The 17,861-nt window shown below is 43.4% G+C and overlaps 1 protein-coding gene and 1 long non-coding RNA gene across 7 annotated transcripts in view; one reads left to right on the top strand and one right to left on the bottom strand.

The window, feature by feature from the left end:
• Positions 1 to 2,905, bottom strand: part of EPHA7 (EPH receptor A7) — a 187,580-nt gene extending 184,675 nt beyond the window's left edge. For 5 of the 6 annotated variants that reach the window (XM_068407356.1, XM_068407389.1, XM_068407363.1 and 2 more), the window contains exon 1: positions 2,806 to 2,902. In XM_068407356.1, coding sequence (XP_068263457.1) covers positions 2,806 to 2,902 — 97 coding nt within the window. Of the gene's footprint in view, positions 1 to 2,805 lie in introns of all 6 variants that reach the window. The other variant, XM_068407398.1, reaches the window with a different exon arrangement.
• Positions 2,906 to 3,523: 618 nt separating this feature from the next.
• On the top strand, positions 3,524 to 6,137 carry LOC137667057 (uncharacterized). Its single transcript, XR_011049097.1, has 3 exons — positions 3,524 to 3,640; positions 4,944 to 5,074; positions 5,958 to 6,137. It is a non-coding gene; the product is annotated as an uncharacterized lncRNA (long non-coding RNA).
• Positions 6,138 to 17,861: the final 11,724 nt, after the last annotated feature.

Raw genomic sequence — 17,861 nt, 5'->3', positions numbered from 1 at the left:
AAAATTTAACCATTTCAGCACCAACACAACGTCCCATGGCTGCAATTCGCTATACTTTGTATTTGGCAGCAATTCTCCACCACATAGCAACGGGTGGGCACATCCCAGAAAGAAAAGACAACAAGAGAACAAACAAACAAACAAACAAACATAAAACCCCGCTCTGCAAACACCCCTGGCAAAGAAAACGTGGCGTTTCCCTGTGGCACCGAAAGTTACTGGGGAAGAGCTTTCCAGGCCAGCGGCTGCTGCGCTGCTCCCAGCCCTGGTTGTGCAGCGCTGGGAAGCGATGCGGGGGGATGGAGCCGTGCTCCGTGCACCCCGCCCGCGCCCGCGCGGGGATACGCAGCTTCCCGAGCGCAGAACACACCGAGACCCCGGGCGCGGTCCCTCCGCGGGGGCGCAGCGGGCCGCGCTCCGCACGGGAGGGAGACGCCGCTCGGGGCCCCTCTCCGCGGAGCGGCGGGACAGGGAGCGAAAGGAGGCGTAAAACCAGCGGGCGAAGCGCAGGGGCGCGGCGGCGGGGAAGGGGCTCCGCGGGGCGCCGCGCAGGCGGGGAGCAGCGGCCTCTCGCCTCCGCGGGGAGCTGCAGCCGCGCACCCACGCCGGGCGCTGCGCGGGGCTCCGCGCAGGCGGTCGCGCCTCCGCGCTGAGGAGAGGGGCTTGGCGGCCGAGCAGCAGCAGAGCACCGGTACCGCAGTAGCCCCCGCCACCCACCCCCCCCAGCCCGGTAGCCGACGGTTTTGGAAGGGAGCGCCCGGGACGGCAGCCCCGGGACGGAGCCCCGAGGTCTCGCAGCCACGGGGTGGAGGGATAGGACCTCCCCCCCGGGGGGAGCGGTCCGCTGCGCCCCCGCTCGCCCCGAGAGTCCCGACCGCGGCGCTGGCAGAGGGCCCCGCAGGTAACGCCGTCACCCCCTCGGTTAGAGAGCCAGGCGGAGTCTGTCCCGCTCCTCTCCAGCATCTCACCGTGGCTTTTATTTAGCTGCAGGAAGGAGACTCGGAAAACTTTTCAGCCTCTTACCCTCCCATCCCTCTTCCGTACTCAGGGGGGAGCGGTGGGAAACCACGCGCGGCTCCTGCCGCCACCGGCCTTTTCGCGAGGCCGGAGGTGAAGATGAAAAGTTACTTTTTTTTTTTTTTTTTTCTTTCCCCTCGCTCTTTCTTCCGCAGGAGTTTTCTCCGCTTGCAGCAGGTAGCCGCTATCAATCCCTGTCTGCCGCTCGCCCCCTCCTGACCCTCCTTTGCTAGGTTGATTTTCCCCAAACATACACACACACTTATATGTATAGATGCATATATATACACATCCATACACGTATTACACACGCAAACACGAGGCAGACTACCGCTGGGAGGCACCGGCGCAGCCCCCATCTGCAGGGCTGAGCGGGGCAGGCAGCCCGCACCCTCCCTGCCTGCCTGCCCGGCCCTTCTCCTCTCCCCGCTCCACGGCCACGCGTTGGTACTCCCCATGTGTGTGTGTGGGGGGGTGGGGGTGGTGTGTGTGTCTCCGTGCTTTACAGCCCCTCCAAATAAACTTTCGAAATGCTGCTAAGGAAAGGCTCTCTCCTCTTTCCTTCACTAACCTCGCCACCGCTGCCTTCTCTTAAGGGCAGAGGACATTTTAATTGAGGGATTTTTTTAAGCTCCAGTTACAGGCTCGAAATGGTATTTTACTGCATGCCGACGGCTTGATGAAATATATTGACGTATCCAGCTGAGGGGGGGAAAACCCCCAAACGTATACATATGCGGAGACACCGAAAAAGCCCCCAACTTCCCCTTCCCTGTCCTCGTCGTCTCCCCCCCCGGAAGATGGAGACGGACCTTCGCCTTTGGCTGTCAAACGCGAGCAGGGCGCTTCTTTAAATCATTTCGGATTTTCTCAGCGTGAGAAAAGAGATTCCCAGATGGACTTTGTGGATTGATCTTATATACCTCCATCAGTCTCCTGATAGAAAACTGCCTGTCTTCTGTCTGTGCGCAGGGGAAACAAACGTCCGGGGTTCGCCTTACACAGATACCAGTGTTAGATTGATGGGAATCGGGAAGCCCCGCTGTGATACGCAGATCGTATAAAACACCCATCCCTAAACCTCTCGCTCTCTCCAGCGATGCTGGGGAAGAGCATACACGTTGCAGAGACACGACGTCAGGATATATGTACCCTCTAAATGCATCCCCAGCCTGTATGGCCGGAAGGTGCCAAACTGTACCCCGATGCTCCTTCCCACGGTCTGTGCACGGTCCCGCGGGGCCGGAGCACTGCAGGCCCCCGACGGGCAGTGGTGCGGGGCTGCCCCGCAGCCTCAGCTCCGCGCCATGCCGTGCCTTCCCCAAAACGTCCCGAGCCCTGAAACTCGGCCCCCAGCCCCTGCAGCCCTCGCCCGGGGAGCAGCGAGGTAACCCGCCCTCCCTGCACCTCATCGGGAGGATTAAGGCTGCCACAGGAGCGTGAGGCTCCCCTGCACGGATCCCCGGGCCGGGGGCTGTCTCCGCAGCCCCATGCCTTTTCATCACGTGCAAATGCCTCGCAAACCTCATTCCTGAGAGCAAAGGCAGTTGTCCCGGTCTCTCACACATACGCACGCACACCCCCATTGAATGCCTTGCTTTTTCCTCCCTTCCACTTCAAGTAAAAAAATGTTTGAGGTTGGTTTTTTTTTTTTTTTTGGGGGGGGGGGGGGGGGGGAGCTGACAAGCAGCTCGCAGTGGCGGGCAGGTCCTCCGCTAAGCCACCACACAGACTTCGTGTGCAAAAGCAATAAATAAGCCCAAACTTTAGTTTGCCGCATCACCTTACCTTCTTTTGCAGCCTGTGCCTCCCCCGTGCGTGCAAAGCGGAACAGCCAGACGGAGCACAAAATAATCCAAGAAGGGAGCCTACTTTGGAAAACCATGGTGCAGGAGCGGGGTGATTTTATATTTCTAGCTATATATTTCTAGACACTGCTGCTGCTGCCGCCGCTTGGTGGGTGCTAGAGGACGGTGGAGAATTTGCTCTGCTAGTCCCTGGCTCGGCGCTCGCTCGCTCGCTCCCTCCCTCCCTCGCTCGCTCCCTCCCTCACTCCGTCCCTCCCTCCCGGCTGCCTGCCTTTCTTCTCCTTCTTCTCCTCCGCCTCCTCCTCCACGCCGCTGCCCGGCTCCCGCACCGGGCCGGACGCCCACCAGCCCCGACTGCAGCCCGGCCGCTCGCGCCGCGCTCCGATAATATCAATCAGGGCGAGGGGGCGGGACCGCAGGGGCAGGGCGGCCCGACCCTCAACATGACTGACGGCCACCCTTGGCCAAACAGCACCGACTCTCGGCGCCCGGCGGGCCGAGCCGGCGCCTGAGTCGTCGTGGCCGGGGGGGCGGGGTTGGCGATGCCGTCCAATGAGCGCGCGGCGGTGTCGGGTTGCCGCCGGTGCCGGGGAGCCACGGGCTGCGCGCGGGGCGACAGCGGCGGGACAGAGAGGTCGAGCCGGGAGCGGAGCGGAGCGGAGCGCCGGGCCCGGCCCGGCCCGGCCTGGCCCGGCCAGCACCTGGGGGCTGCCCCGCACGCCTGGAGGCGGCTGTCAGGCCGGCTTGTCCTCTGGGTGAGCGGGGTGGCCGGCCCCCGGTGCTCCATCTGCTCGTCCTGTGCCGCGACTGCTGGGGTAGGGAGCGAGTGGGTCCCGGCCGGGGCCCGGCCCGAGCTGCTGCCGCCGGCGGGTCCTGGCGCAGCCTCCGGCGCGGTGCCCGCCCGTGGCCGGGCTGAGCGCGCACCTGGGCTGCTGCCACGGAAAGGGGAACTTTGGCAGGAGCCGCGGGATGGTGCCCCGAGACACTCCGCTGCCAAAAGTCAAGTTCCTCGGGGCTGACATCCCCGGCGCTCCCGTCCCTTTGTTCTGTCGGGATTTTCCGTCCCGCGCCTACGATTGTCCCCAAATACGAAGAACGGGTTAATGACAATATAGATCTTATTTGGGGAGTAACCTGAAGCGTCGGGTGTAACCTGAAGCGAGGGTAATCCGCTAACAATGAGACAATTTAAACAAGAGGGGGAGGAGAAAAAAAAAAGAGAAAAAAAAGAAAAACGCGAGGGAGAGAGGAACTTGCCAAATCCCTTTTGCCAGCGCTCGCCCTACGTGCCCGGCAGTGCTTTTCTCGAGGACCCATTATGCCCCCACCCCTGCGTTTATCCCTTCCCAAAACTACCCCTCGCTCATTCAGCCAGTGAAACAACGGAGCGACACAAAAACTTACCGTGCCCTGAGCGAGGCTGCAGAGCGCGGGGTGGTGCGACGGACACGGTGCCGCCGCCGGCCTCCGTGGGAGCGCTCCTCTCCCTGGACGGCGCCGGGGCCGGGGCCGGGGCCGGGGCCGGAGCCGCGCAGTCCCCGCGGCGGGAAGCGGCGGCCCCGGCCCTGGATGCGCTCCCCGCTCCCTGCGGAGCCCCCTCCGGCCCCTGCTCCTAACGCTGCCCTGCGCACCTTCCCGGGGCAGAACGGATTTTGTGCAGCTCCGTTAAAAGTGCATCGCCGTGTCCTTTCGGAGGACAGCAGTGCGATGTAAACGGGGTAACTGATGATTGTCTCGGAAGCGGGCGAAGGGCGAAGCGCGGGGGGTGTAATTGCAATTCGGTGGCAAGATTATGTGAAACAATCCTTGCGCGAATGGGGACGCTGGTACAGGAAATGTTATGCCATAAATGGAAATTTAAATTGTGGGGGGTTTGTTTATGGGACCTTTAAGTAGATAAGGCAAAATTAGAATTATTAATAATAATCATAATAATATGCTCAGCCTTGTCAGAGAAACAGCCAACACACTCCGGGCTTTGAGCACTTTCCCTGTGGTCTCCTCATTACTTCTGAGAATGATGTGGAGGTAGCCTCAAAAATGCACTGTATTCCTTTCAATTGCTGAATAATTAATACTCATGGCTTAGAATATGACACTTTTTTGCGTTTCATTCAGAATGCTCTTTTGATTCTCTGGATACCATGATGAGTGTAGCCAAAGTACGCGCTCTTGATTCTCTCATCCTCTCTCATCTGTCATTCCCATCCTCATACATGCTTACTCAGAAAGGGGAGCTGTACCGAACAGTGAGTTTGCTTATCTTCTTTTAAAAAGACTTATTTTGTTTTAAATACTTACATGCAGGAATTTTGTAACTTTCTTGCAAGTTTTCATAGGTAAAGATAGTTTTCATGTGGCATATGTTGTAACAATGATTAAAGCAGATGTGGGAAGTCCTTAACCTACTTAGTCCTCTACAATTTCCTAGCATAAAGTACAGGCATTTCAATACAACATCATAACCCAAAAAGACAATTTTTAACCTACAGAATATATTTTTTTAAAAAAAAGTGTTTTATATTGAGACTTTGAATGACTATGTTCATAAAAATCAGGAACATACTAAATGAACAAATTGACAGGAGAAAGGCTCAAATGGTAATGGTGTTATATCCATGTCCTGCATATAGTATTAGGCCAGACACTTATTTTCATCATGGTCTGCATTTATACAGGCTATATTAGGCTACATTGTACAATCTAATATTGTACATGTATAGTATGTATATAGGGTCTGTACATATACAAGGATACTTAAAATTATGTAAATATATTAACCACACAAAGAATATATATGCACATGACTGAGTGTATAGAGAAATTAAAGAAAGATTTAAAAAAAAAGGTGTATATTCCTCTTCCTGATCAACTCATTTTAAATGCCCCGTCTTCCTGACAATCCTAAATTGAGTTAAAGATGACATATTATATGTACTGCTTCCTTAAAACAGTTGTGGATATATTCACAGTTACACTAAACCAATCCATATACATTGAGAGGGTATATTACAGTGTGGGGTTTTTTTTTAATTGTGCTTCTTACACATTAAATCTTTGTGAAATTGACTCAGAATTTGAAATCCTTTTTAGTTAATTTGATTGTTTTCCTTTTCTTCTGCTTCTTTGTAGTGTTTTCTGATACTTCATTGTATTCTGTAGGATGCACAGCCCTGTATGGCATCTCATCCAGCTGAGTGTTGGATCTTCTGTCAACAAAAACACAAAAGAGAAATATTACAGCTGAACCAAAATACTCAAGCTAAATGGACCATGACCCTCAGATTTGGTATAAAAATCTCTGAGAGAAGAAAAAAAAAAAGGTAACTCAGAACTTCGCTCAATTCAACGTGTTACAATTCAGACACTGTCAAAGTAAATGGTTAACTGGAAGAATGTAATCAAAGATACTAATGTTGCTTTTTTGCTTTCTTCTGTTTTGTCCTTTTTTCTTACTCAAAATTTGTAAGCCAGATTCTGCCTTTTATTTAAACTTCTGTGCAGTTAGAACAGCTTTTTCGATACTACCTGGCTTCACTATACTGAGACTACCTTGATACTAGCCAAGCTTCCCTATAAAGAATTGCAATGGTATAAGGAGTCCATATTGGGATAAAAGTTTAAAGAATTTTCTCCTTAAAATTGTCTAACTCTATCTCCACCACATAACTCAATCTGAAATTGTGATACAAGAAATATAGGATGAATTCTAAGGCTATAGAAGCATATATAAGGAAATGAGCAAAGTTTGAAAGTAGTTATAAAATTCTGTTTTCACAAATTCCCTTTTTTGCAGGATTTAAACATTCTTTCTTGGCTACTCTGTTCAGGGTTGAAGCAAAATTTGAATAGCTTCGAAAAGGTGTTGAAGGTTAGCCTCAGACATAGTTTATGAAAATGATACTGAGTCTTGATTCTGTCCACACAAGAATGACCCTTAAAACTGGTTTTGACCAAAAACATTTGAACTGTATTTTACAGCAGGAAAAGTAGAAAATAGGCTTAAGTAATAGAAGATTTTTTAAACCCTGAATTTGGTCATTTGTGGTCATAATTTAAGCAACGCTTAAGCAATCCTTTACCCATGCACAAGACTTTCTATGAAGTATGCAGTACACATTTTTGTACAATTTTTTGTTGAATTTTTGTAGAATATTTAATATAAAAATGCAGTGTGATCATGGTATTTGACTTTTAAGTAATATATGTATAATAAATCATTATATGAGACTTTGCATTTAGTCTTCCAGATGTAATGGCACTTACATTCCAAATCGAGACCAGAGTTTAATTTTCTGTATGGTGTCAATTTCAGATCTTCTGGTGGATTTATAAGTCAGAGTAGCTCTATTACAGTAAAGAAGACAATGAGTTAAATAAATATTACCGTTTCATAAAGAAATTGTAGAGAATTGGGACTGGCTTTTTTTTGAAAAGCATGCTCGTATGAGAAGTCCCTTCTATAGTTGAAATTTCAGGTGTTTTTTTTAAAAAAAAAACTATTTTAGTTAGCACAAATCAAAAATATTACTATAAAGCTTCACATTTTAAAGTCTTCACATACATCAGAATGGTAATAAAAATTCACTGTCAAATTTTCTTTTGGGGGATTTAAAGCTATACACTGTGCTAAACATATTCTTACATTTTGTTTTTCAAATCTATGAATTTTCAATAAACTTGAAAAACACTGTACAGAAATAGAGATAAAATGGTGTATCATCTTGCCATTTAATGGAAATGAAATACATTTTATAGAACAATACAAATTAAATGCACGTTAAATACATATGTGAACATGAAATGCCTCTTCCTTTCCTGAGGAACAGTAGCAGACAGTTGTACAGGGTCCAAAAATATGCTACATCTGGGTCCTGTAAGACTACTTCCCCGGATAAATGTGAATTTGAAAACTGTTTTACTGAGGAACAAGAGCTTTTGGACAATATACTGTCTCTGTGTTGATCACTCTTCAGAGTCTATTAGTATATCTCATTGTGCTGTGGACCTTTCCCCGGGAAGCCTGAGCAGGGCAAGCCAGTGCCATCATCCTGCAATAGGGTCTGGAGATACTCCGAAAGGAGATAATTTCCATTGCTCACCTATGAATTAGAAGAATGCCTTTGTGCCCAGGTGCAACAAGAAGTAACTGCACACGTAAGCACACTGTTGACTTCAATACGCTATTAGATTCAAAGTTCCAATTTTCCTAGGATGTTTGTCATACTAAAAATTCCGCACAGAAGAGCCTGATCATAAGGATAGCTAATTCTTATTTTAGTTAATTAGTTGTAAGTAGTAGATAAACTCTAGCAATATGCTTCAGTGAGGTTAGCATCTTCTTGTTCTTCCTCAGTACAAGTGACATCTGATCACTTCCATCTGTGACAGTCCTAGATTCTTCTTTCAGCCCAGCTGAGGTGAAATATCAGACCCTGTAGATTTCCTGTTTCCATATATTACCTCCCCTTACAGTCACTCTCAGTCTCTCCATTTCCTTATGGTTCTGTGAAACAGCATGGAAGGGAAAAAAAATAATTAAAAAAATCTCTCCTCTCAATCTCCCTTCTGTGTTAGGAGGTAGGAGATGGAAGGATAAAAGAACAGATGCCATAACCCTTATTTAGTTCTGAAAGACAAACTACAGATTGCAATGGCAGCAGTTCCAGTGCTTTTACCTCTAGATCCAGGAAGTGTAGTGGTGTGGAGCATCACTACTGACAGGAAAGGTGCCAAGTGTATGGGAGAAGGTGTTCCTTGAAGTGGAATAATTTAAAAATTGCATCCCTCAGGAGTACAACCCCCTGCAGATTTCCCTCTTTGCCATCTTTCACATATTCTTATACTCTGTTATGTTTCCATGCACATATACTGCCAGTTCCATCCTGGCCTGTGGATTTACCTCCACCCCTAAACTGATCTCTCATTATCCACTGCAAGTAAACCAGATTTCTGACAAGTAATACACATACTAATTTGTGAAAGTTTGTTTTATCCTAAGATAGTTGATGCTTAGCAGATATGCTAAATCACAAGTACCTCACCTACTTTATTTTATCTCCTTCAAATGTGGAAGTTCATGTGATAGTGAGTTTCACAGGTAAGTAATGCTTTATTCAGGACCCATTTACTTCTGGCTTGAATTTGCCAACTGTAGTTTCAGGATGTGATTTGTTTACTATTTACTGTAGTGTGACAAAGGTTAACAGAAGTACCTAAAAAACTGTCTTTATACAGCCAACTCTGGTTTATCTAGAGTAATAATCTTGTAATACAAATGCAGGGATGATGCAAATCCTCCGTAAAATTAAGCTACATGACTGTATAATGAAGAAAAAAGGTTTTGCTATATTTGACCTTAAAGGGCAAGCTGCCCAGATCACTAACTGCAGACTGAGAAATAAACCACAGTATTGCAACACTGCTTCTGGACCCCTCCTGTCCCTCATGCAACCAGATTAGCAGTCTCTGTACCCATGATAATTTGCATCACAAAATGGATAATTTCACCCAGTCACCACTGAGTAGTTTCTTTTCTTTTAATTATTATTATTTAGCATACACTTACCAAGTAATTTCTTAGTTGCCTCCTGTCTAAAGCCCCTGTTCAGATAATGTTTTCCTCTTGTAAGTGGTTCCATTGATCTAGGTGAGAGCGAGGTGCTACTCAAGCTGAATGAGAGTGACACTCTTAGGTAAACACTAAGTATCTTTGAAGCTCCTTCAGATGGAAAACACTTCATTTCAAGAAATCCTTTATTTGTCCTATTGCACATGTTTTTCTTGAGGAGGTGATTTGAACTGTAAGCAGTAAGCAGAGTTAACTGATGTGGTGAGGAGTGCTTTTTTGGTACATCAATCTTTTTCAAGACCATAACTGATTTTTTCCAATTCTTTGTTGGTGTAGGTTTTTTGAGGGTTTTGATAGTTTTATTTTTCTTTTTTTCTGTTTGGGGTTGTTTTGTTTGGGGTGCTTTTTTTTTCCCCCCAGTGATGGCACAATAAACAGTTGTCACTGAGCTGTAGTGTTGCCAGTGATGTCTAGGTCTTTCTCCTAAGTGGCTGCAATAAATTTAAAACCCATCAATGTGAATGAATAGTTCTTTTTTTTTCTTCTCTTCTTCTTTCTAGTGAATAACATGGCAGTTGTCTACAGTAATTCATCTGTCATTGCATTGCTCAGTTGCTTAGAGGTAGGGTTTCTAATCCACGGCATAACCTTTCTTAACCCTGGCTAACCTGAATAATCTTTTGCCATATCGCTGTCTATGACTTCTACAATAGATAATAAACATATTAAACTGTGCTACTCATAGTACATATCTTGGGGCATCCTATAATTTGCTTGTTTTTCTGTTGAATTCAACCATTTGTTTGTTAATGCACTTTGTTTTCTATCTTGTAGCCAGACTGTAATTCTTGACAGATGTCTACCTTGCACTCTGTAATTATTTAGGTCTTAACAGTCATCTTTGGGAAGACTCAACAGACTATTTTGTATCATTCTTTTTGAAATTTTATTTTTTCCCTTTTTAATAGTATGATCCAAAACATTAAAATAAAAGGTAACTGTAATACATGAATTAACAACTTCTATTTCCCTTTGCTTTTTAATTTTTTTCTTTATCCCATTTTCAAATATAATTAAATATTAAAATAACATTACATGAAATTAAATGAATTAGTATAGCTGGCAGACTGAACCTTAAAAACAAAGAATTTAGATTTATACTGTCTGTGAGGTAATATCATTTTGGGTTTTTTTTCACATATTTTATTAGCACACAAACTACCAGGAAAATTTCTATAACTGCTGTATTACAGTAGTAAGCCCCACAGTAAGAAATCAACTTACCTAATTGAACTTCCAGTGTTAAGAAAAAAAAAGAGAAGGTAGTCTTCCAGACCAGGGCATCTGCCAAGGACATTTCAGCAGAAATCAGCTTCCTGAATTCCAGGAGAAAAACTCTATGCTACTTTTTCCTTCTTCAGTGTAAACATATATCTTCCTAGTTATCCCATATGGGCAGTGGGAGTTTGTTTTTTTCCAAAATGGGTACAGAGTTCTCAATGAATGTTGCTACACAAAAAATAACCCAAAACAACAAAACCACACTGCATCTCTTACAATTTACAGTCAAGGGACATTGCAGGCTGAGAGAGCATTAAGTCACCTCCATGTCCTTCCAATTTGGTAAGCTGAAAATGTCCTCAGTGCATCCAGAAGTGCTCTGGGGGGCTGTAAAATTATGGCACACTCCTAAGGCTGCCTGGTGCAGTACAGGACCGGTTTCAATCTCTGCCTGCTGCAGCCTTCTCCCAACCCACTCTTCCTTCCCCCAGCTTGCCCCTAGGTTTGCCTCTTGCTATGATTTGCAAGATGAAACTTTGAAGGCTGTCTTCTAGCATGCCTATGCAAAGGCTTTCCTCTCTCAGACAGAAACAGTGATTGTAGGGCTTTAATGCTATTCTAGCCTCTTTGTCCTGCCATATAATGTGCCTTGCCTATAACCAGCTGTAGCGTAATTAAGCTAGATTTTAGGTGCTTAATCAGGCTCAGCAAAATAACATAGTTTGTCACATTCCTTCCAGCTGAAATCAGTACATAGCTTTAAGTCTGCACTGCCTACTGTACCTGTAAGTAACTGCTGTCAGCTGGCAAAAGCTTCATCTGAATTTGGATTCACTAGGACATTAATTTAAGATACTTTTCTTTCAAAACAAGTACTGTATTGTATCTGTTCAGAGACTTTTCAGTACATTTATTTGTAAAATATGCATGTGTATGTGTCTACATACATAATTTCCTCATAAATTCAATAGTCGTAGATAAATGGAAGGTAGAGATAATATAGTTTCATGCACGCAATACTGTGTACAGAGGGCCAGTCCCTTATCTCCTGTGAATTGACATAATTACGACAACATTATGCTAGTTGGGGCTTTTTGGCAAGAATTCATGCCAGTTACATAATTCATTACAGCATATTCTAACCTACTGAAATCTATGCATGTTTTTAGGCATAGCTTGGACAGTTCCAGTGATTTCTGCTTGCAAATTCCCTTTAGACATGCCCTCAGGTTCCCCCTGGATATGGTTCTGTCACTGTGTCACTTTGAGGGTCACTGCTGCAATTCTTCCATCTATGCAGTTCTCACAGAAGTCAGTGCAGGATTTAGATGCAAATAAGTAATAGGGCTAGGTGTTGGTCAAAGCACGGTGGATTCTGAGCTCTTCTAATAGTCCTCTGCACACATTTCCGATTACTAAGCACTGTGAGCCTGAGCCTTACCTGATGTGAGCCCCTGGAGTTAATGTCTTTATGTTAAGACTTCTGCCTTATGATGTTATACCATTTAAATCTTTCAAATTGTCTTTATATAGATATAAAAAAAACCCTACAATATCAAGTATCTTGATAATATTAGATTTTTTTTCTGGAACAAGAATTCTGCAGATTTTTGTGGGAATGGAGAGGTCTCTCTCCACCTCTTCTCCCATTAGCTTCCCACCAGTCTGATTTTGCTAGGAGGCTGGGACTTGTTCCTGAGGAAATCTGCCATGCAATTGAGACAGTAACCTACAGTAGGACTGGAGATGTTAGAACTGCTTTCCTCCTTGAGATATAGTACTGCGTGTCCCCGGGAAGCACCCTCTCTCACCTAAGGGCATGGCAGATCTGCGTGACTCCACTTGCTCACTGTTCTGGCTCTGTTTCAAGACTGTGCTGGAGAAATGAGAGGAGTGAGAGAAGATGAAGAGTACAGCTTGCCTCCATCTCCACCTTCTCTCTGCTGAACTGAGGAGAGGGACAGCTCAAGGAAGGAGAGCAGAAGGAGTAAAGCTACGAAAAGGGGAGGCTGCTGTGCTGTGCAGAGCGATGTATCGAGTTATCACTGTGGATACTGTGATAGTCACCTAAACAGTTTTGTTACTGTTTGATGTAATTTCTGATGATGCCATTGGGTATGGTGTATTATCCATGCCTCACCTTCTTTTCTCACCTTCAGTTTTGCTGTTCATAGGGAATTATCCAATTCCCAGAGAAGTGCAATTTTGATTTCAAAAGGTGTCTGTCTGTATCCAAATAATGGAAAGCAGAAGAGTTCATAGGGAGGCTAAAATAACAAGATTATTTTAAAATGACATTTGCTTATGGTTTTAACTGTTATGTCTCTCTAGCATGCAGATATGTGTGATAACCCCACTTAACTGACAGTTAGGTCACATTAATCAGGCTACTTCTATAACTGCTTCTTTCTATCTGCAACTGCATATCATTCTCCAAAGGAATTCCATACAGTTATGGCCAGTGTAGAGACAGGGCTAATTCAGCAGTGCTTTGCTCAGCTGCATTAAGTTGTTTTGCTATATGGGAAGAATTTAATTAGTTCACATCAAAGGTACACCACCTTCAGTGACAGGTAAAATTGCTGTATAGCAGTATGAGCTGAATCAATGTGAACTGATATAAAACTCCAGGAACCTAGCTTTCAATGGACTGCTTAATGCAGCTCAGAAAAGCAAATCCCAGCACAGTATAGCACGCAAAGTGAAATAAATGAATGAAAACTGCATGATTAAATGCTTTCATCTGGAAATTTTGTTTCAATATTCAGAAACTCTACAAATTCTTCTAATTCATCATACTCTTTGTTTATTACTAATAAATTAATGTGCTGATGGAAGGAATTCATTACCCTTTCTACACACTTCACTAGTTGCAGGTCATTTATTAATCTGTGTTATCTGGTAAGACTAAAACCAGCTGTAATTACATTGTTAAACATAGATTAATAAGCAGCCCACATCACTAATATACACAAGAAGCAAGATAAAAAATCTTTTTAAAGATTTAGAGTAAAATTTTAACATACTTTTGGGAATAAGGAAATCTGAATCTTCATCAATATTAATTTTTGTAAGATTCCATTTGACTGTACAGCTGTATCTCTAAACACCTTTTGGAAACAGATTAACAAGCAAATTCAATTACACTAGGGTAAACGAACTGCATTCACAAAGTGGTATTAATGCACTAAGTGAAACATTTAGAATGAAACATTTTTTTTAAATAGTCTTCAGCTAACCAATCTTTTTTTTTTTGTATTCTTAGTTCAATCATGTAATTAGGCACACATCTATTTTAAACTCATTTGTATTTTACAGATTTAAAAACAATATAGCAATTTGAAATACATTATTAAAAACACTGCAGATTCCTAGACCCTGCTTTTGTGGGTTTTTGATAAAATCAGTTTGACTGAAGTGACACACAGGAAATTGCTGCGTGTCAGAAGCTTGGATTGTCATTAAGGGTAAATAAGCAGAATGTCTCTGGCACTTGACAAAACTGGGAAACTTGTTTTTATGATATATCTCTATGAGAAATAATGCAGATGGAAAGAAGATGCTTTTAGAAAAGATGTTTTAAGACCATCCTCAATTAATCATAAATGACAAATCTTATTATAGTAGCACTATTGTTAAGGGTCTGTCAGTATTTCCATTACAAACCTATATTTCAAAGATTTATAAATGGGCCATAAAAACTAAGTCTGGGATGAATTTTGGTGTTCATACTATTCACTATGGGATCACATCTTCTTCACAAAACTTTAAGAAACTCCATTTTACCTTTTTGATGTGGAAGGCTGCAAAAGGACCAGAAGTGGGACGTTTGGGATGACTTGTTTCTTTGTTTGTATAACTTTAAAAGAGGACACAATTTAATAGATCAGAAGAACTATGATTCAATGGCATAAAGGGTCTAACTCACTTTTTTTCCCCCTTTTGTCCGTGAAAGGATCACCCATGTTAGTGTAAGTTCAGCTTGTAATAAGGCTGCAGAAATTCTCCCCTCAGCCTTGTAACTCCTTTGGGTTACTTCTTCCAATTTTATTACTAATCAGGGATTTAACATCTGTTTTCCGGCTCACCCAAGTTTATGCTAGCCCAGAACATGTTCTGCCACCAGGGTAGCATAAAACTTTGAAGCAGAGTCTCTACTGTTTCTGCAGAACTAGTGGTCTGAACTAAAGTTAACAGTTCTTGACAGCTTGATTAAATTAACTTTTTTTCATCTGTGTTCCTTTTGAAAGATGAAGATATTCTATAGGGTGCAAAATAAGTATTGCTAGAAAATCCAACAAGTGTAAAGCTCAGAACTGCTGTGGTTCTTCAGTATTTGGCTCAGGAAGGTAAATATCCTGTTAGGCTTTTGCAGTCTCTGAGAGAGACGGTGAGAATTCCTTAAGGGCATTTTAAGGAGCATCAGAACCATGTTGTGAGACCCATGAGCACATATTCACTACTCAAGGATGTTAGAGGTGATGCAGTAGTCCTTTGCTACTGTTCTCTACCTGTGAGACAGGACTACCTAGAACATATGGAGAACACAGTAAGGAGATCCCAGTTTTCTGGGATGTGGCAGTGGTTTTTAGCCACACTGGCCAAGTCTGTCTTGGTAAGTCACATCTGTGACTGTTGTCTGGCATTGGTCATCTGGTAGAGGAGATTCTGTATCCCACTCCTCAGCTGTCTAGGCCACCAAGCCAGGCAGCCACATCCAGGGTGCCCATAGGGAATTGCACCTGCCCATAACCAGGAATTGCTTAGGAAAGTGCTAGCTGGTCTGGCCAGATTCTGCTCTAACAGCACAAATAATCAGTGTTTGACAACATTCCCCAGTGCTGTTTTATTTACTAATACAGACATAGCCTTTGAGGCTATTCAAACTGAAAAGACAGCTAGAATTTGATTTGGACTGAACTGAAATCTGCAGTCAAGGTGAAGTTTGCCAGCAGCAAATGGGGGAATCCAGCTTCAGAGGGCCAGACCTTCAAGCTGACAAAGGTCGTGTTACCTGTACAGCTGATAGCCTCGAATGATGGGTGCATAGACATATGCTGATATCTGCACATCATGTATCTAACAAATTCCTGCTATATTAGCAGGCAAAGACACTGTTTCAGGAGAGCTGCAGTATTCATCTGGCTGTCCTGGGTGTGCTGTCATAAGAGAAGAGTAAAATACTCTTTCATCCACTACTGCTGAAAAATTGTGTTCTTTTTGTAGTAGTAGCCTCAGAATAGGCACACGCTAAAGATTACTGCCTGCTACCTAACGAATGAGCCTACCAACTACTGCACGTGAACCCAACAGTTCTGAACCCAACAGTGACTGAATAAGAGGCTGGCCTGCGTGATTTGTGTGTACAACAATATGGCACATGCTTCCACTAAACACACCCCTCATTTCCTCTTGTATGGCAAGTTTGGCTGGTTGATGAGAAATAGGAACCCTAGAGCCAAAATTCAAGGTGAATTACCAATAAATTAGATTTGAATAGATAGTAAAAAAAAAAAAAAAAAAAGAGGATATTAAAAATAAAATGTCATTATTATTGATGGCATTATTATTGTTGTGCTGAAAATTACAAACCTGTTGTTTTTGTAGCAGACAGAGGAAGTGAAGAACAAAATGCATGATCTTGTGTTTTACTTTACTTAGGAAACAGTATTTGTGAGAGATAAAGAATAGGCTGATAACTTGGTTCATTTGGACAGTTGAGGCTTAAGGTATTGTGGAGAAATAGAAAATAAAACTTTCTATTTTGTTCAGGAGGAAGTTACTTAATATTTCAGTGTCTCTGCAGTTGGAGAGCAATTAGGTTGTGTTATTTTTTTCTTATTTGCTGTTTGATTGTCTTTATACAACATTGGCTATGCTGAGGACGGCAGAAACTATCTAAAATATGATGTTGTCATCTGAGAATATAAAAACTAAATTGAAAAGATGAAAGCAAATAAAATGGTAATAAGGGGAAGTGGGTTGAGTGAACAGACCAATAAATATTTAATAGAATTTTCTTTAACAAGTATTGTCTTCTTTTCCAGACATTTAAACAGTGGTATTTTATTAAGAAAATAAACTTACTTAAAATTGGAGTACAGGCCTGTCTACAGTGTGCAGTAGGTTTCTTCTGTGTTTTGGTGGGTAACCAGAAGCAGAGTGGTCAAACTAAATTTTCATAAACATTCACAGGTAAATAAATGTACACTAACTTGTGATTGCTGATGATTTCTGAGACTGGAAGATGTGATATGTGAAAAATGTAAAGGATATTTGTGTAGATCCTTACTGATTTCAAAAGTTACATATATTTTAACACATATAAGTACTCCTAAAAAGATAATTATTTCCCTTTATTCTGTTATTTCAACTGTGTCTCTCATGGACTAGAATAAATACTGTGGGACTCAGGTGACCAGCCACTTACTGGCAATATTGACTAATAGAAGTAACTTCATAACATGGGTGAGGTTCACAAACATCACTTTTGTCCTGGAAATTATTGATCCATCCTAACTTTAACAAAAGCAGTCAGTGATTCATTAGTCAAAGCATACCTATATGTTTGCAGAGTATTGTTAACCAATAGTCTGATCAGTGGAAATGAAGAGGAATTACTGAGCAATGTTCCTCCTAGTCATTGCAGCCGCTTAATGACTTACCTGCAAATGTTATCAAAAAGGTCATTTGGCTCATTCTTTCACTGCAGAGTTCATTTGAATATACTGCAATTGAATTACTCTTTTTTGATTAGCCTAGCTTGACTGAAGCTGTATATTACATAGTAGTAGCATGTGAGTTGTCAGGGCTAGCCCAGTACTCGTTGTCTGTGATAGTAAGTCTTTGGGGATGGAAACATAAGCGCACCCAAAATATTGATGGAGAAATTGCTTCTTTCTTATAGACATACAGAGAAAATTACAAGACCCTGGAGATTCAGCAGACTTGACCACATTCAACTGTGTTGTCCCCAGCCTCGTTGTGTGAGTAGCTGCTGAGTTGTGTTTGTTTGAATCTTTGCCTATATTATTTCTCAGGCTTGCTGCCTCAGACGGAATGCATCAATAAACGTATGTTAAAGGATTTCTTGCCTATGGATAGGACTAAAGTTAGGAGCAAAACTGGAATGAAAACATCCCTGTAGGGTAGCTTGGGATGATAGGAAAGCATGATATCAGCAC

The sequence above is a fragment of the Nyctibius grandis genome, chromosome 1 (genome assembly GCF_013368605.1).
Source record: "Nyctibius grandis isolate bNycGra1 chromosome 1, bNycGra1.pri, whole genome shotgun sequence".
Lineage (NCBI taxonomy): Eukaryota > Metazoa > Chordata > Aves > Nyctibiiformes > Nyctibiidae > Nyctibius > Nyctibius grandis.
This window is presented reverse-complemented; position numbering and strand designations above follow the sequence as displayed.